This window comes from Manihot esculenta, chromosome 4 (genome assembly GCF_001659605.2).
Source record: "Manihot esculenta cultivar AM560-2 chromosome 4, M.esculenta_v8, whole genome shotgun sequence".
NCBI lineage: Eukaryota > Viridiplantae > Streptophyta > Magnoliopsida > Malpighiales > Euphorbiaceae > Manihot > Manihot esculenta.
The window spans coordinates 34,253,436-34,272,864 of NC_035164.2; the positions used below are offsets into that span (position 1 = coordinate 34,253,436).

General features: G+C 31.0%; 2 protein-coding genes and 1 long non-coding RNA gene across 8 annotated transcripts; 2 read left to right on the forward strand and 1 right to left on the reverse strand.

Moving 5' to 3' along the window:
* Nucleotides 1–1,804: 1,804 nt before the first annotated feature.
* On the forward strand, nt 1,805–6,151 carry LOC110614095. 6 transcript variants are annotated; one of them, XR_002487723.2, is made up of 5 exons: nt 1,805–1,956; nt 2,166–4,267; nt 4,663–4,761; nt 5,051–5,364; nt 5,842–6,151. It is a non-coding gene; the product is annotated as an uncharacterized LOC110614095 (long non-coding RNA). The 6 variants fall into 6 exon arrangements; XR_002487719.2 differs by having other exon boundaries at nt 2,166–4,761; XR_002487721.2 differs by having other exon boundaries at nt 4,663–5,364.
* Nucleotides 6,152–9,870: 3,719 nt separating this feature from the next.
* Nucleotides 9,871–10,878, reverse strand: LOC110614142 (transcription factor WER). The gene is made up of 3 exons (XM_021755624.2): nt 10,612–10,878; nt 10,382–10,511; nt 9,871–10,286 (listed from the first exon to the last, which is right to left on the reverse strand). Exons 1-3 carry the CDS (start codon nt 10,772–10,774, stop codon nt 9,944–9,946), a joined length of 636 nt encoding a protein of 211 aa, XP_021611316.1. The 5' UTR covers nt 10,775–10,878; the 3' UTR covers nt 9,871–9,943.
* A 3,462-nt stretch (nt 10,879–14,340) lies between these two features.
* LOC110613333 (AP2-like ethylene-responsive transcription factor AIL1) lies at nt 14,341–17,949 on the forward strand. Its single transcript, XM_021754408.2, has 9 exons — nt 14,341–14,815; nt 15,035–15,680; nt 15,795–15,877; nt 16,001–16,009; nt 16,156–16,244; nt 16,407–16,480; nt 16,596–16,646; nt 16,880–16,956; nt 17,211–17,949. Exons 1-9 carry the CDS (start codon nt 14,638–14,640, stop codon nt 17,723–17,725), a joined length of 1,722 nt encoding a protein of 573 aa, XP_021610100.1. The 5' UTR covers nt 14,341–14,637; the 3' UTR covers nt 17,726–17,949.
* The last annotated feature ends 1,480 nt before the right edge of the window (nt 17,950–19,429 follow it).

Consider the following 19,429-nt stretch of genomic DNA (forward strand, 5'->3'; position numbering starts at 1 on the left):
CCAAATGAGAGACATGATATCTTTCTTATATTTATTTCATCAGTTTGCTATAGCCATTCAGGAGAAGGTTAGACCTAAAAAAGTGAACCAAGTCCAAAAGGTCAAACCTAAAGAAGTGAACCAAGCTCAAAGTTTTCAGAGTCTATTTCGTTAGGCTGATTTAACATTTTCGATCCTGACTCAGATTCAGAGGATAGATTGGGCCATTGCGAGTTCAGGTTTCGCATGGAGGAATCAGGCACTGGAGTAAATTAAATGGTCGTCTGGCGTGAGGAGGATTTCTGATATATTTGTATGCACGGAGTTGGGTGACAGGAACATGTGACGTTGTAATAGAGTGGCACAGGTGGTACTGTAGCAGAGAGTCTGTCACTAGTAGACAAAAAGAAAAGAATTAAAAGGAAAAAAATTCTTTCTTTCCCATTCAAGTTTAGACAATTATAATAAACTCTATTTTTTAAATTTCAGAATATCACCTTCAAATAAAAAAGTATGAAAAAAAAGTTAGCTTTGACGAAAACGGATGTATAAGTGAACAATACAAAAATGTATAAATTGAAACAAATCAAATTATGCATGTGTATATATATGAGAATCAAATCGTTAACCATCACAGATATATTTCAATTTTTATAAATATTTAGCCTTTTACATTAAGCCAAGCCAAAAATGGTCCCCTATTATACTTACGGAGGCCAACAGCTCGGGGGTAGGGGACCGTGGCCCCCTAAAGTATTATTTTTTTATATACATATATAATGCTTTCATTAAATATTTCTTGTTTTAATAAAATATTTAGATTTAGAAGGGAACAAAATAATAATTAAATATTTAAAATGTTACTTTTTATATTTTTATAGATTTGATTATATTATGCAATTATAACCTGAGTAATGCACATCCTAAAAATAGGTTAAAAATAAAATAGAGGCTATTTTTTTTTACACCCTTTCTGGTATATTTAAATACACGATTTTAGTTAATCTTATATTTTTAATTTAATAATTAAATTTATTATCATATAAAATTTTAGTTTATATTAAGTACTTTATTACATTGAGGCTAACAATTCGGCAAGTATTCGATCACGTTGCGACAAGACTCCCTCCCACTTAAGGAAACTTTATTAGTATTGCTGTCCTTTTTGCTATTATTTATTATAAAGTGAGTTCTCTCTTAATTTTTATTTATTTTATTTATATATATATTAAAAATATAATTACATTAAATTTTATTAAATATTAAAAAATTAAAAAAATAAATATAAAATAATAATTAATTTATATGTTATTACAATTTAAAAAATAAATAATAAATTTAAGATAATTTAAAAAATAAAAAAAATATGAAATGAAAAAAATTATTTTATTAGTGAACATATATAAAGAAACGTATAAATAAAATATAGAAAAATACATGCCAAAATGGTGATTTGTTATGAAATGTGAATAATATTCATAAAAATAAAATTTGAAATTTTATAAATAAATCTAGTTAGTAATTACTCAAACGTATGAATTTTGTTAACAAATAATATTAATTAAAACTATTAATTTTTTAAATAATAATTAAAAGAGAAGAATTTGATAATACCTGAAATTGTAAACTTAAAAATTTTAAAATCTCTAATAAATACAGTAAAAAGAATTTTAGACAATTATTATTAAGTTAAATAGCATATTTTCATGACAGCCATATATATATATGACTAAATATTAATTATCATGAAGATTTGGGCTCGATTGTAATCTCGTTGGGTTGATCAATCATCTGGAGCCCAACAAAACTCGTACTCCACCATAGCCAGTTCATTTCCGGCCCAATTTTAAAGGCAAGGCAAGAAGTGAAGCAGCAGCATAAGGAGGATGATCTCAGCAATAGCAGCTCTCAAATCCTCAAACGATAACGGAGTTTTCAACGGTACAAACAATGAATTGCCGAGTTCTGCCCAGAAAGGTGAGCTAAGTGATCACCCATTGATAAAGCAATAGTTATTTATGGTTCAGTTTTGGAGATTAAGATATTCATTGAAAAAGCAATTGTTATTATGGTTCAGCTTTGGATTTTAATTTCTTAATCTATTTAATTAGCGACATTTTGCTGGGTTTTTTCGTAGCTCATTAGGGTTTCTTTCTTTTCCTTTTTTTAATTGTTATTTGATGCAGGGTTGTTCAATTAAAAGCAACTGCTGATGCTCCTATACTCGAGCAAAACAAATTCAAGGCATGTCCTTTCATCAATTTTTAGCTAGATGTTTATCTATTTATATGTTTGAAGTATATTACTAGGTGGGTTCAGTATTTCTTTTTGTTTATATGCTGGTGGGTTGGTGAAATAAGCTTAAATTCAGATGCCCATTTAGGTATCATATCAATCTAGATGGCTTTATAAATGTAACCAATTATCCATGGATCCCTCCCTTTCAAAACAAGGAACTTCAATTGTCTTGAGAAAAAAAAAATACAGTTTGATTCCTATTAGTATTCTAATGTTGCTAATATGGTGCATATCTGCAAACATAGTTACTATGGTGGTACTCTTGAGTTATGGTACAAGTGTGTAACACATGGTATGCCAGTTAATGAAATATAGGATACGTGCTAATTTGATTACTGGTATGCTTAATGAGCATGCTAGTTTAATTTGGGACATGTAAATCATATTTATTCAATATGATATAATGTTTAAATAATTAAATGTATAACTAATAGTTGATAACTTTTATACTTCCTAAAAAAATTTAAATTTTAACGAATAAAATAATCATTTACACTCTCAAGTTAATACGGACACCTATTCCACTAACATTTAGATCCATTACCTCACTTAAAGTGTTTCAAAATGCACTCTCTTCTTTTGCTATGGCCTTTCTTTCTCCTCTTCCACCTCTTCTTTTTCTTCTTGTGCCTACATGCTATTAGTACATACATATTCGTTGATCTTTTTCTTTCTTCCCTTCCCATCTTTTCACTTCTTGTTTGGCAACTCGGATCACATCTTCTAGTCATTTGGGATGCAAGAGTATCGCGTTTTGGTATGCACTACCTAGATCGTGGTTCCCAAGGGATGAGAGAATCTGGTAACTATGTTTGCAAATTAGACCTCCTGCATTGTGTGTAGACTTGTAAAATTGAGTAAATCTTTTCAAAGCTTCTCACATGAAGCTTAGAAATAAATTAGCATAGTGAGTTACCTTGTTGAATTGCAGACCGAGTTAATTATAGGCTTTTTTCCTCTTCTTTAATGTTGAGCTTTTAGATACCTTGACCAAAAAGAGCATGATCAATGGCAGATGTTTTTCATTCTTTTGTGATGAACTTCTAGAAGGAGCCTTCAGAAATGTATTTTAAACTTAAAGCAGCAGTTATTAGAAGTCTTTTAACTTTTTCTTTTCTGAAAATTCCTGTATAACAACTGGTTTAACTTATCCTGGACCGATGTTTGTCAAATGAAACTCTCTTCCATTTCATGATTATCCTTTAACATGGCAGATACCTGGAACCGATATATTTGCTAAGGTGATTGACGTTTTGTGGAGACAACTTCACAGAGAGACAGTGGTAGCTTATCTTTGATGCTTTTCTTCATCTCTTATCCTCTCTCTTTCTCTCCCCCTCCAAAAAAACTCCAATCTATGGGCTTTAAAATACTAATATTCTTTTTTCTTTTTTCATTCAATGTTTTGTTAGTTTGTATACATGAACAGTGCATTCTCTCCAAACCCTGATGAATTGATTATTGATCTACTCTGTAAGTTTGTGCTTTTATTACTTTTTACCTTGGAGTTTATGATCCCTTTTTCCTTGAGGGCCTTTACCTCTATATAGATATCTGCTATCTGTAAAAGATCATCAAGACATGTGTCGAGTAAAATTTATACTTCTCTCATTTCCTCCTTTTGTCCTTGATGAATGAGAGCTGATTGTGTTAGAAGAGCATTGATGGATTGCAGCATTATGTTCATGGCAAATTATGAATACCAAATGATGGAATTCTTTTATATATGGCTTATAGTAGAGAGACACCTTGTGTAACTTATTTGTATATTTGTTCCTATCTTGGATTTAGGAAAATGGTTTCTTAAATATACTAACACTTTTAAGCATGAAGCATTTTGTTAGCAGGGAAGGGAGGTAGAAATGTGCGTGGCTCACATGAAATAGTAGTTAGTTTTCATATACTATACCTGACTGCCCATTAGATGAGCTATGTACTCAAGCACAGAATTTTCATATAAATGAAAATAGATTGTCTGACGTTGTCTGTGGTATGTCCACCTCTGATGTCAGTCCTATTATAAGTATGTAGTATGTATTGATTTGTATTCACCTATCATCCCTCTTGTGATGAACTAGCTAACATTTCATGCTTTACATTGATAAAACAAATATGTGAATTAATAGCAAATGCAAATGGATCTATGTCAATGCAGTAAGTTGGTTTATTTGTTGGTGAGCGGAGTTCTATGAAGTTCTTTGAATTTTCTCTTAGTTTTCCATCAAAGCCAAGAGTTCTGAAGTTTTGTTATTTGGTTTATTTATTTAATAAATCTTTCAGCATTAGGATGATTTCTATTTGCTGAAATGCTTTCAACCTGGATCAAGTTTGATATTTCATTATGCATTTCTCCATCTTATAACCATTTCTACTTTAATGATCCAGAATTTTGGTGTTGATGGTAAACTGCTGGTCAATTATGCTTGTTCCATGGCATGGGCTAATTGTCACTCAGGGATATGATGTTTTTGCACTTTTCATAATGTAAGAGCCTTCTAGTGTTACATGGTTTATCAAGGTTCCTACTTCCTTTGTTGATTTAGCCAGGAATGAGTGCTCATTTCATTGCCTTTGATTCATTAGTGTACTGGGTTGGAGCACTTGAATCATTAAATTTTACTTCAACATGATTCGAGTAGACAAGACTTGTAATTTCTCACATTATTCAATTATAAAACATTTGGCCTCCCTACTGTTTGAATGCAGTTTGACTTAAAGATGAGTAATTCTTTAACATGTGCTGTTAATCTTTGTTTGCTCGAATATTCTTCAGGTGTCAGTGCCAGCTATCTATCTATGTATCTATATAGTGCTGGATTAAATGCTCCTAATCCATAGCTGTCTGAATGATGACTATAAGGTGGACTTGCAAAGGTCATATGTATGATTTGTTGTGAACTAAATTTCAATCCTGAATGATCATTGGAGGAACTCTCTGAGTGTTGCCGGATTCTTCTTTTGAGCAATTTCAACCAAACTAGCTGCTGACCCTTATGAAATGCTGCTTGAAAGATGAATGTACTTAAGTTGTGGGCTCCGTGAGATAAAAATTGATAGCTCAAGACATCAAGTTCTGTCATTTGGTTGGTGAGTACATTAAACTCCATATTTCTATTGCTATAGTTTGCCTTGTATGTATTTTGTACCAAATGACACCAAAATAAAAGGTTCACTTGATCAATTCAGGAGATTTATATTTGTTCTGAATATGCATTATTTATTCAAAAAATGAACTGAATATTAACATGAACTATTTAAATTCTGCTATATTGATTTTAGTTTTTTTGTTATGGACAACCGAAATAACATATTTTTAATTAATAATATTATACTTTTATAAGTAATTCTATTAATAAGCTTGTGTCTAGAAGATTTTGTTTAAGGAAATGGAGATTGTACTGTTACTTTGGCCAATATGAATTGGGTCTAAGTAGATGTAAAATGAACTGTCATTCTTTATTGCATAATCTGTGTGGCAGGACCACTGTGGTCTCACTGGTCTGGAGTTGGCTAATCTTGTTTATATGAATTGACTAGCTTCTACATGATATTGTCACCTTGCAGATTCTGGCTTGGTCTGAGGCTCTGTGCAACTTCTGGAATCTGGGTATCTTTACAGACACCTACTTGCTTTTTTTAAAACTAGTCATCAAGTATAAAGCTTTCTCATATTTCAAGCTTTTTGATGTAAAATGTGTCCAAGAACAATACATCTTTGATGCTGTCCAATCATGAACTAAAAAACAAAGCAAGTTTCAATTGGCACAGTTCTCAATTTGCCTGTAATGAAACTGTACTCTTAAAACAGGTTCTGATTCATTGATTCTTTAGTATAAATATCTAATATCATCTTTTGATTGTCCATTTTCTCCTAGAAAGTCCATCATTAAACAATAATTTTCCTTCTTCTCCCATGAATTCTTGGCTGCATCTTGAAATGCATGGCAAAGATGTCTCCAAAGGTTATTGTCTGCTGTTTGAAAGCAATTTTATTCAGATATTTCATTAGCATTACATCTGGTGAAAACAATGTTAGCACCATTTCCATCGGATGAGGGTATAGGATGAGGTCATATACAGAACGGGCCATTTAAAATAAAAATTATAACTATTTAATTTCAGTGTAATTATTAATTATTAAACTCTTTACAAAGTTAAAAATCAGTGGAATAACAATGTCTAAGCATAAAACATCAAATAGTTGTATATTTATGAAGGTTAGGTGTTAAATATTTATAGAAATTATAGAGAATAACCTGATTGATGTGGCCGGAAAATAAAATTGTGGTGTGATCGGAAAATAGAATTACGGTGTTATTAGTTATACCTGTAAAAAAGAGAATATGAGGTGGTGAGTGTTTACGGTAGCCACTTCAACTCTCAAATCAGTATATCGGAGGAAATCAGTATATTGGAGGATAAAATAAATGTAATGAATTGTTTAAAACTTGAGTAGTATAAGAGAATATCGTATTTTTACTTCTGTGATCATTCTCCTTTTATATTATAAAAAGATGAAGATGAATATAGTATTTGCTGATAATTTGCGATCGTTCTCCTTTTATATTATAAGAATATAAAGATAAATATAGTATTTACTGAAAATCTGGTGAAAATGAAGCCGGCTGTTTGATAAGAAATATCATAATAGGTTGATGGTTCTGTGATTGTAGTTGTAACGAGAATACGCTAGACAAAACTTGAAAATCAAACCGTAATTTTGTATTAAGATTTGTCTTAATTAAAAAAGGTGAATTTCAATAATAAATTGAGCGTCAAAATGTTTAAATTTTCTTTTCCTTAAATAGAACGGCATTAAAATTTTACCGTATGATAATAATTCATAATTTACTTTTGGGATGGTTATGTAATATTATTGGCTATTCAACACTTTTATTTTTAATTGTAATTTAAATTATGACAAGAAAAATCTTGTAGTTTTATACTGTTAACAAAATAGATTTTTTTTTTCCTTAACACAGTTAATGGTAAATTAAAATTAATCATTTAGGTTTCTATATTTTTTAATTTAGTCCATAAAGTATTGATTTATTAATAAAATAATATATTTATTTTATATTTTTTTACTTACAATATTATACTTTTAAAATTGATAACTAAGGATTGTAATTATTTACCAATAAATTTATTACATTTTCAATTATCAAATTTAAATGTCTTATATTTTAAAAAAAATTAAAAATTAAATTAAGAATATAATTATTATTTTTTGCTCTAATAAATTAAATAAATTAAAATGAAAAAGTTGGAGAGTAAAAAGAGATTCTTCGAACTTGAATATGGACAAAAATAACATTCAATAATTGATCAAATTTTGTTATATTATTTTATTTTTTAAATATAAAATTTAAAAATTTTATTATTTAGTCTTCACGAGTATGTTATGAGTGTCGAATATTTTAAAATTCTATTATTTTTTTTTGTCAGTTTTAACTCGTAAAAATTTTATTATTTAATTTTTATAATATGATAAAATTTATTAATTAATTTTTAAATTTTATAAAAATGTTTGCTATTTATTTTCTTTATATCGAAAATATTTTAAATTTTTATACAGTGCTTAACAATTAAAATTAAAACAGTAATTAATTAGTAGATTTTTAAAATTTAAGAGATATTTGAATGTATTTTTGAAAGAGTAATGAAATAATTAATGACCAGTCTTTTTATAGTGCATATAATTTTTCTATAAAATACTATAATTTAATAAATATAATAAATTAGTTTATAAAAATATAAAATTTAATTATAATATTTAAAAATTAATATATAAAAATATGGAGATAAATTATAACTAAAAGAGTTATTTTATTAATAAAATAAATCTATTTCACTAAATTTCAAGTAAATTATAGTAATTTATTAATAACATTTAACATGTAGAAAAAAAAAGCTCTACTTTACTAAAAGTGTAAAACAACATAACATAATTAAATTACATGATTATATTTGGAAAAATTAAAACCACTAAATCATAGGATGATATTTTGTAATTTCTCCAAAATGTTAACTATACAAAAATTAAGACGTTTATCTGAGTTTTCCATAAAAGAGAATCACAATCGATGGATTTAACGTACAAACTAACATATAAACTTTCTCCCTAGAAATTTGGCTACTCTATTTCAATTTATACTTTTGGTGATTTACAAAAGGTTTTTTGAATATTAATAAGTTATTTACTATATTTTAATAAATTTATTAAAATATATTTAAATTTAAAATTTATTCGACATTTTTGTCTTGTATTCTATTTTTAAATGTGTGCTAATTTTTTTTAAGTATTAACCATTAAATAAATAAATGATCAAAGTATTTAACATAATTAAAATTTAATGAATGTTTTATTGAGTTTTTAAAAATAAAAAACGATGTTAATTATGACAATGAATAAGAGCATTTTATAAATACCCTTTGTATTTTAAAGATTTCAATTCATTTTATATTGAAAAAATTATATAAACAAATATAAATTATATAATTACAAGTAAAAATAATAATGTGTTTAATACTGATACTCTGATTAAGACTTGGTGACATTTTACCTTTTGGATTATTTTTATTTAATTAAAAGATGGAAATTGAGGTACTGAACTTGAGAGTTTTAAGATACAACCAAATATATTTTACCAAAGAGGTTTTTTTTTTCTTCATAAAAGAGAAAACTTGAATTTAGGGTTTCACTTTCTTAGCTCCTTTCTCCCTCTCTCTCCCCATCAATACTGTCATATCTCTTCATTTCTTTCTTGCATCATCGCCCCTTTCCCTTATCCCTTTCTTTCATCTTCCTTTATTTTTTTGTCCCCTCGAAAGCACCAACTCTTTGATAGGATTACTCGCAAACTTCGCTTCATTTCTTTTCCTGGAATGAATCAAACTCTTTTTCCCGGTGCATCACCTGTTGTTGTCCCATTCAAGAGGAAAGTCTCAAATCAACCTCCTATTTAATAGTTCCTCTCATCTCACTATCGCCTATTTCGACTTGGGATTATTGCTTCACTTCCAAAGCTCTTCTTTTTTTTTTTTTCTTTCTTTCTTTTTTAATTTCATTGTGCTTTAGTTTTATTTGATTTTACAAACCCTTCATTTTCAATCCATTCAAAGTAAAATATCACGATATTATATATATAACTGTGTGAATATTGAGAAAGATATAATATCAAATGCTCTAGGAAACTTGAGATAACATCATGCAGAAAATTAGTATAAAAAAGTAAGACTGAATGGGGGAAAACTATGTTAAAAAAATAAATTAAAATTAGTTAGTAATTTGAAATTAAAATTAAATTGCTATTTTGTTGTTATATATTGTGATTTAAAGTTTAGAGTGATTCCTAGTCACTAAGTTTTTCCTTTTTTCTTGATTCTCATCATGGGTTCTTCTGATTTTTCTTTTCACTAATCCTAACATCTCTTGCTCTTGAAAACCTTCACAAGAAAATGGAAATTGGGATTGGGAATGTTCTAGGCTCCAAACATCACAGTCTATGTAAAATCATCAAAGAATCTGCAGAGTCCTTCCAGGACTAAGCCTGCAGCCTATAAAAACAAAAAAACTGCGCATCCATAAACTCTTCTAAATTAATGAATACATTTCAAATTTCACACATCATGAATTTTCTGATGATCATGTGAATGAAACTTTTCATGACATGCCAGTAAATCTCCCATCCATTTCAAGGAAAGGGCTCATCCACTCCAAGTTCAAACGATCTTCATTGGAGAAATCAAAAAAATCATCTACATTAAAACTGGTATTGGATTCTTCACCTCCTGTATAATTATTACAACTAGATTGCTTCTCTTCCCTTGTCACCTCCACTGTGTCTGCCTTCTCTGTTGTCCTTTTCTCACCTTTGGATTCTTCTCCAATTGAAGCTCCACTTTGTTTCTCTTTTTGGTTTATTTTCTTGCACAGATGAGAATTCCAGTAGTTCTTGACCTCATTGTCTGTCCTCCCTGGTAATCTTCCAGCGATCAAGGACCATCTATAACAAATTTTTCAAACGAATCAAACCCTGCAAATCTTTATCAACCCAAGAAAATAGATGTAAGAAAGATAACACAATGAGAGATTATTGACCTATTTCCTAGTAGTTTATGAAGCCTAATGATCAAGTCTTCTTCTTGGTCTGATATGTTGCCTCTCTTGATATTCGGTCTTAAATAATTCAACCATCTTAGCCTGCAACTCTTACCACACCGATTAAGGCCTGCATAAGTTTAGATCGATGAAAATTTAGGTAATTCAGTTCAGAAACTTGATGTTTCTGCTCAGTTACCGACAGTATATGAACACGAACACATACATACCTGCTTTCTCTGCAATTATCTTCCATCTTTTTGCACCATGGATTGCTATAACTTCAGCTAATTTTTTATCTTCTTCCGGTGCCCATGCTCCCTTACTGATCTCTTTTTTTGTTGGCATATTTGTCATGGCTTCTATAGGCTTGTGTTCTCTTTTCGCAGTCATTTTATTTGCTTTTCCTTCGAAAGAGAGAGAGAGAGAGAGAGAGAGAGTTTCTCAGCCAAGGCGCTGTTTTGAGATACGGCGACAATTAACCTCGCTGGTGGGATTAGAGAAGCTCAACTACCACTTGTTTATGTATGTGTGGGGGAAAATGTAAGAGGTTTGGTCAATTCCCATAAGACACACTCATCATTAAGCAAAAAGATCAGTAGTACAAAATTTTTAAGGATAATATAAAATACAGTCCTTGAAGTTTGATCAAAATCACAATTTAATCCCTTTATTGTAATTTAGTTATTGATATTGTAAACTAAATTATCATTGTGGTAAAATATCAAAAACTATACTATAAAACTGCAATGGCGGATACAAAAATATGTTGTTTTTTTTTTTTTTTTTGTATTAACATTCAACTCATTTTAAAAAAAAATAATAAAATTACATTTTAAAATCTAAATCGAATCCAAACAATAAACAATTATTTTTATTTAATTTCTAAATATTAATAATAATTTCAAATTGATTAGTTTAGTAATTAAAAGGAAAATAGACAAATAAAAAATTAATGAAATATGAGACAGCAAAAAGGGCCAAAGCATAAGCCTACAAAATTAGATAATTATGATTACGTGATGAAGGTGTGGGGACATGTTGAAGATATTTTGTTTAATTTGTCAAACTAATTGAGACAAAGGATTTGCCCAAGATTTTGCCATCTTCATTAATGAACCTCTATTCATCACTTTAATTTTATGACTGGGTTTTGAATTTTTCCAATTTTAGGCTTAATTTTCAACACAATTTGCCATTTATTTTATTTTATTAACATTAATGCTCTTAATTAAATTTTTTAAAATAGACATATATTATTAATTTAATTCAAATGAGTGAAGAACTATTTCTCCCTCATCCTTATTATTATTATTATTTTTTGTAATCCTATGTTGCTTGATCTCATCAACCTAATGGTGGAAAGTATAGTTTAAATCAAGGATAAATTATAGTTTTTTTTTTTTCTCAATTTAGGAAAATTTATATATTAATCTGTTTTTTTTAAATCATAAATTTAAGTTAAAGATTTCAAGATTTGTGATAAATAGCATTGAATTTTATTTTTTTAGACATAAATCTCAAACTCTCTAAATTTTATGGTCACTTTTACTCTACGGAACAGAGATGGCTTCCTTCCCATACTTGGAGTAGGTTTCTTTCCTTCCTGTTTGAGATTCTCTTGAAAGGAAAATGTTCTAGTTCTGCCTTGGTGGTGTTTGTGTTTTTTTTTTTTTTTTCTTTTAAATTTTTTCAGGTGGAAGCATCTCCATATTAGACTTAACAAGATGCATATGAGGGTGGTGGGATAGCTTGTGCGAATGAAGATGGTTATCCCTACCTAATTACTGAGATTAATTTGTCTGGAGTTCTTGCTTTTGGCCCTAGTGATGGAATCTAATCACGATTGTGAAAGTTGCAACTTCCTTTTTAGTTAGACTTATGATTTCTCTTTGTTTATTAAATCGAGTCCAAGATGTATGTATTTTCTTTACTATTATTCCCATTTCTTCGATGACTTTTTAATTTTTTGGCCCTGCATTTATTCTTCTACTCTTCAGTTTGTTAGCAAGTCTCTCAAACATTATTGTAGGAGTAGATCTTTTGGATAGGTGCTGTCGACAGTGATTGAAAGTTCCAGAGATGAAGGAGTTGACACTTTTGATTTTAATTCCTGATCAATGGAATTTAAGTTTTTAATTTTAAATTTTTAATGAATTAATTTATATATCGGGGTCATAAAGAGTATTTTCCTTTTTTTTTTTTTTTTCAATCTATGGACCTTTATTGCTTAGAATTGGATCGTAATAATTTTTTTATTTAATAGTCCTCCATTTTACACCGCTATAAACTTAAATTAATAGAAAATTTTGATATCTACTTAAAAGAAGAGAGAGAGAGAGAGAGAGAGAGCATATGACAAAATTAATAACTTGTATTAGCAGATAACTGAATCTTTTTGAATTGATAGTATTGTCTTTTCTCGTTGAAAATAATTAAGGAATTAATAATATGATAATCACAATGATGTCTACCACACAAGAAAATGTCAAGCACACACAGATATTTTCTTCTCCTCTTCTCGTACAATAAATGGACTGGTATCTTTTTTTTTTTTTTTAAATGTATATTCGTTAAATTATGATGATAGAAACAAATGTATTGACTTTCAAAATTGAGAACAATAACAGATTTTGCCATAAAGGTAAGGTGGAGAAGTCTTTAGTTTTTTTTTTTTTTCTTTTCTTTTATAATCAGTTTACTAAGTTAAAAGTTAAATTATGCATTCATTAGAACAACAACTCTTGACCACCTAATTACTCATCTAATAGAAGTCTTTTTTTTTTTAACCATGATTTAAATTCTATTATAAGAAGTATTTTTCAATTGATTTGCTTTTAGATAGAGTTTAAATGTAAGACTTTTTAGTGTTAAATATAATTTTGATATGAATTCTTTATAAAAACACAATATGTATTTATGAAATAACCTCAATGTAATTGACTTAATTGTGTATCGTCTCAAATATTTTTTACCATGTATTTGAGTTTTTTTTTTTTTTTTTCCATTCACCCAGTAGTTAAAAGTGTTGAATTGCCTCTGTAATGTGAATTTGATAATTGAGTAGCTGCTGAATTATGTGAATCTCTATGATAGGCCAAATCCAACAGTCCACTGGTCTTGATTCCAGGCTCTACTGGCCAGTTTCAATGCTGTATGTGATCGGGCTGAAAATGTTGAAGCCCAGATGAAATTGGTTCAGTAATGCTAATGCAAAGAAAGTAATTATATGACATGCTCAAGTGTACTATTTCCTTTCCTTCAACAATTTTTCATCATCAAATTTTGATTCGTAATTTAAATTGAGATTTTATTATCTTATTAATATTTAAAAATAAATTTAAATTCGTACCATTGATTACCCAGTACAGTAAAAGCCCAAAAGAGGGAGACAGGAAATGTGAGTAAGGACCAGCAATAATAGCAGTTGATTTTGAGCTGACAAAGCCCAAATCATTCCCTCATTGGTCCAATATAATTTTACACTATCATGGTTGGTAGAGGATAATTACACCGTTATGTACATTTTGGTAAATTAGCCCTCTCCCCTCAAACTCAAGCGGAGGTTTCAAAGCTCACCCCTACTAAAATTACCAAAACAACCCTATATATGAGTCAGCTGTCCGGTCAGCACCCAGTGTTAATCACATGTAGCGAGTATGCGTTTTAAAGGTACAGCCCAGCGAGTGAGTAGATAGATAACTCTTGCCCACCTCTGGTCTGCATGCCTCAAGTGTGAAATTGGACCAGCTATGTGATCATACCATAATTTTGAGCTGAAATTTAGTGTATTTGGTAGCATAGTAGCGTGAATTTAATTGAGGATCTGGACCTTTGAAAAGGATGAAGATTCATACAGTGAAATCAGTTGGTCTAATCAAATAAAAGTAGAAATCATTTCCAACAAAAGAAAAGGGTTTCTTGATCAGAACTTGGACACACTCGGGTTTTGATTATTGTATAGTACATATAAATATTGTGCGAGTGATGGGTATATAGACTGTTTCATGGATGCTTCTGCTAAAGAAGAAAGGGCTGAGAAGAAATGAAAGAATGGGCACAGAACCCAAAGCTAGAGATATGCAGAGGCCTGGGAATATAACACGAGAGAGAGAGGGAGCTTCTTTTCAAAAATTTTGAAGTTTGAGCTCTAAAACCAAAACCCGAGTCAGGGAGAGGGAGACTTAGCAAGGAGAGGTACATACATCAATAACCCACGACACAGTTTTTGAGATATTGAGGTGTGGAATCATAAAATGAGTAATTGGTTGGGGTTTTCTCTGACTCCACACCTGAGAATCGATGAAGGATTTGGTAGAGATGAAGCAGGAGGTTTCTCTTCTCATCATCATGATATCTCTGTCATGCCTTTGCGCTCTGATGGATCTCTTTGTGTTGTTGATCCTTTTAAACGCTCCTCCAATGCTTCTCAAGGTGCCACTACTGCATCTGCATGCACTTTTTGATTTTCAATATAAGGTTTTGTTATTTGCCATCAAAACTTTTAGTAGATGTGTGAAAGCTCAAGCTTTTCTTGGTTCCCTTTGGGCTTTTGCATGTTTTTTTGTTTGCTTGATATGCAACTGGATCTCCATGATATTTTACACTTTCCTTTTCCTTTTTTTTTTTTTTTTTAAATGATTGATTTTGTAGATTGGAGATATGAAAATTCCATGGATACGACTAGTGCAAGTGAGGAGGGGCCAAAGCTTGAGGATTTCTTAGGTTGCTACTCAAACTCTCCGTCCGACGAGACCAAAGTTTATTGCCAAGAAGATCAAAACGAAAGCCATACAAACAGAATCAACGTTAATGTGGCACCGAGCTTCAACGCCAATGGAGATATGGACCCTAGAGATGACCTCGCAAACCCCCCTCATTTAATCCAATCTTATCATCATTATAATGACAACCCACAAACCCTAGTCCCTAGTGACAACATCCAACACTGTGATCCAAACCCTAGCGATAGCCATAACCACAACCCTAGGCATAGCCATAACAGCATGTATTGTTTACCGTTCGAGAGTGGTAGTTCAGTTCCTGGATTCAAGTCTTGGCTAAGTCAAGCACCATTTTGCAGCTGTACACCTTCGAATGAACCAAGCAATTGCAATTTTCAGCCATTATCACTCGCAATGAGTCCGAGTTCTCATAATGGACTAGTTTCAGCTTCTCCATTGCAAGTGGTTGATAATCGTAAAAGACCTGTCAGGAAATCTGTTGCAAGAGAGCCAGTTCCCCGAAAATCCATCGACACTTTCGGACAAAGAACTTCTCAATATAGAGGTGTCACGAGGTATTAACTATTACCGATTTTTCAACTTTTGTCTCGGTGGGAATTTCATATTAAGTTTGCTTGAGTTCTCTCATGTGCATGTAAAACTTATAAGGGAGTGTTTGACGCTATTAGGCATAGATGGACTGGGAGATATGAAGCCCATTTGTGGGACAATAGCTGTAGAAAAGAAGGGCAAACAAGGAAAGGAAGGCAAGGTGGGAGAGACAAGGTTTAATCTTTTTGCTTTTTTCGCCCTTTTTTCCAAAATAGTATACTAACGGTTGTGTTTTTTATACGCTTTTTGGGTCTTCTTCCACCGCTGTGTCAACCTTGTGCAGTTTACCTTGGTAGGTGAAACTCGGTTCTTGTTTTTATCTTTAGTTGTTATTCTTTTTTTTTTTTGAATTCTGCTTTTGTTTATTTCTTTGTTGCCAACATTGGATAGTGTGTATGTTCTTTCTTCTTCATTCTTTTTGTTAAATTGTTTTATCAGGTGGATATGATAAAGAAGAAAAAGCAGCAAGGGCTTATGATTTAGCTGCCTTGAAGTATTGGGGACCAACCACCCATATAAATTTCCCTGTAAGTTCGTTGAGTAATCTTTTATGCTTATCCTATACCCACCAAAAAAAGGAGAGTAGAAATTAACACCAACGCTATTTTTCAATCTTTCCCTGGTAAATCCAAAAAAAATACTTGAATATGATATTTTCTAACTAAATCTTATTCATTTAATGCTTATAGTTGAGCACTTATGAGAAGGAACTTGAAGAGATGAAGCATATGACTAGGCAAGAATTTGTAGCCAATTTGAGAAGGTTTTAGTTCCTTCACCCCTCTCTCCAATCTGTTTTGCAACCTTATGTAAAGCAGAAAAGACATCAAGAAAAAAAAAAAAAGAAAGATTGATTGCTTTTCTTCAAATTTTGGCAGGAAAAGTAGCGGGTTTTCAAGAGGAGCTTCTGTTTACAGGGGAGTGACAAGGTGATGGCAGAAAGCGTACTCAACGATATAAAGTTTTCCATTATTTTACATATTTTTTTGCAGGCTTTTTTCTCCTTTCATAGGCAATATTAGGCAAACATATATTATTATCTTGCATGTGGTTGTGATACCATTTAGGAAGTGTAAATGCTTTAATCTGCTACAAAGTATTATCCTCCATATGTATCTTTCTTACCTTTTACTTGCTAAGTTGTTTTCCTACATCCCAGCAGGCACCATCAGCATGGAAGATGGCAAGCTAGAATAGGAAGAGTTGCTGGAAACAAGGACTTGTACCTCGGGACTTTTAGTAAGCATCTCCTCCTTTTTCTCCTCATCCATCAATTTGATGTCTAATATATTGCATATAATTACATCTCCTATATCTTGCTTAATGCTATTTGCAAACCTTCAAAATCTGTACTCACGTGTAAAGCTATGACGGAACGTTTAATTTGGTCCTGTTAATTCTCTAATCAATAGGTTTAAGGTTAGTGTTGTAGGTTAGTGAAATTGATCAAGTATATTTGTGGGCTAAGCACTTGTTATTTTATACTAATATAGGCACACAAGAGGAAGCTGCTGAGGCCTATGATATTGCGGCGATTAAGTTTAGGGGTACAAGCGCTGTTACTAATTTTGATATAAGTAGATATGATGTGAAGAGAATTTGCTCAAGCTCGACACTCATTGCTGGTGACCTTGCAAAACGTTCAGCAAAAGACTTGGCTCATGTGGCTGTTGAGGATGAAAATTCTTGTGCTTCGTCGACATCTCAACCCCTTCTTGCCATGACGAGCGGAGAAGCATCTGATGAATTGGCTGATATAATGTGGAGTGCTAGTGCAGATGAACATCAACAGCAGGCAGGTGCCAACAACTCTAATACTGATAGCAGAAATTCCTGTAATCCTGAGAGTCCGAAATGTTCTGTAGCTTTATCCGGCGAGTTGAGTCGAGACAACACTGAAGGACTTCAAGGCTCAAAGTATGAAGATGGTAATAGGGGAAGTAACAATAGAATTGGTGATGTGGGATTGGTTCATCAAGTCCCTATGTTTGCATTGTGGAATGAGTAGGAATGTGAATTATTTACATTCGAGAATTCTCATAGAGAAGTTTGAAACTGTAGGAAAAAGAGAATTGGTAGATAGAAGGGTAGAATGTGATAAGGATTTGAATGTAAGGATTTTCATTGCACTTTAAAATGGAATTTCAGTTGCATACAATTGAAGTATTGAACTAGATTGTCGAGATTTAGCTGAATTGAACTGAAATTATGGATTTGTTATTATTTTTCATAAAATGATTCTTTTGAACCAAAGAGGGTCCAGATGGATTTAGTTTAGGCCAAAATTTCACGTACATTGAGCGATATATCCCATCGGGAAATTTTATGGGACCCAATTGACGAAATGCTCCGTTAAGACTGACGCTGAGCTTCATTGATTGGTTGATGAATAGAGTATAACTTATGCCTGGTAATACACTAAGCATGTATGACATGAAAAAAGTCAAAGAACTCGAGTGATCCCTTAACTCTAATGCAGCTCACGAAAAAAAAAGGCTACCGATAGATTGAATCCAAGAGCCTGCCCTAGTGAAGGGTTGCCTTAAACGGCGTGCCCTTGTAGCTTTATTTGACTCTCTCTCTCTCCTCTTGCAGTCATTTTGGGACTTTTGTTCAGTGACAGCCCAACTCCTTTTGGCTGCGCGTAGTTTCACTTGCCTCATTGAATTGTTGATCCTATATGCCGTTAGGAGCTACGTCTAAATATAGATTTTGTTTTCCTTTTATGTGTTGATGTTTTTTATTATTATTATTGTTTAATTGAATTAAATGCTTATCATTAATTAGTTTCTGTTCTAGAAAAGAAAATATATTTTTCAAAGAGCAATTTATTTCAGATAAAGCTAAAGCTTTTGTATTTTTATAATCAAAATATATTAAATTTATTTGAAATTAGTTTTAATATCTTTGAGTTTAGTTTTAATACATTTAAACCAGATTATTTAAAATTCTTAACGGTATATAACTATCTCAAATAATTTTACGGTAAATCTATATGCAATAAGAAAGAAAAAGAAATATTTGATTATGATATTTTAAAGTCATTTTCATTTTTGTCATTATTATCCGTGAACTTCTCTCTTCAATTTGTTTATAACTGCGAAAAGAACACGTTCAATCATGCAGGTTTTGCATGACATTTGCAGCACATATAAGAAAGAAGAAGAAAACGACAAAGAAGCAAAGTACAAACCAAGTAATGGGCATAGGCCATAGCTGGTAGGAAAACAGAATCCAAAAATCATGCATTAATAAAAAAAAATCTCAAACCCTAGACTCCAACCTAAACCCTAATTTATTAAAACACTTTTAACCTTTTTCCTGCATATCACGTAGAAAGTTCTTTTGATGTGAAATGTCTTTGCGCAGAGGAGTATCTTGCAGTGAGGCCTCGCCAGATTCTGGTGGATCACCTCTCTTCTGCCCCGAATCTTTCTGTAAATTTTCTCACCAGGGATTTTTATTTTACTTCAGAAAATTTCTCATGATTCATAGATATTCCGTTTGAAATACATTATAAATAATTATTTTAAAAAATGAATTTTTTATTTTGAATATGAGAAATAATAAAATTAGATTTTATACACTTGTTTATTCTAAGTAGAAGGTAAATGGATGTGTATAATTTGACATCTGATATTTAAAATAAAGGATGTTTTAGTTTGATGAAATAATTTTATTTTATTATATTATTGAGTAATTGAATGTATAT

Coding starts and splice junctions, on each gene's coding strand:
- LOC110613333 (XM_021754408.2), top strand. CDS start 14,638: ATGAGTAATTGGTTGGGGTTTTCTCTGACTCCACACCTGAGAATCGAT. Junction 15,681..15,794: donor CAATATAGAGGTGTCACGAG/GTATTAACTATT, acceptor TGACGCTATTAG/GCATAGATGGACTGGGAGAT. Junction 16,245..16,406: donor CCACCCATATAAATTTCCCT/GTAAGTTCGTTG, acceptor TAATGCTTATAG/TTGAGCACTTATGAGAAGGA.
- LOC110614142 (XM_021755624.2), bottom strand. CDS start 10,774: ATGACTGCGAAAAGAGAACACAAGCCTATAGAAGCCATGACAAATATG. Junction 10,512..10,611: donor GATAATTGCAGAGAAAGCAG/GTATGTATGTGT, acceptor AAACTTATGCAG/GCCTTAATCGGTGTGGTAAG. Junction 10,287..10,381: donor CATAAACTACTAGGAAATAG/GTCAATAATCTC, acceptor AATTTGTTATAG/ATGGTCCTTGATCGCTGGAA.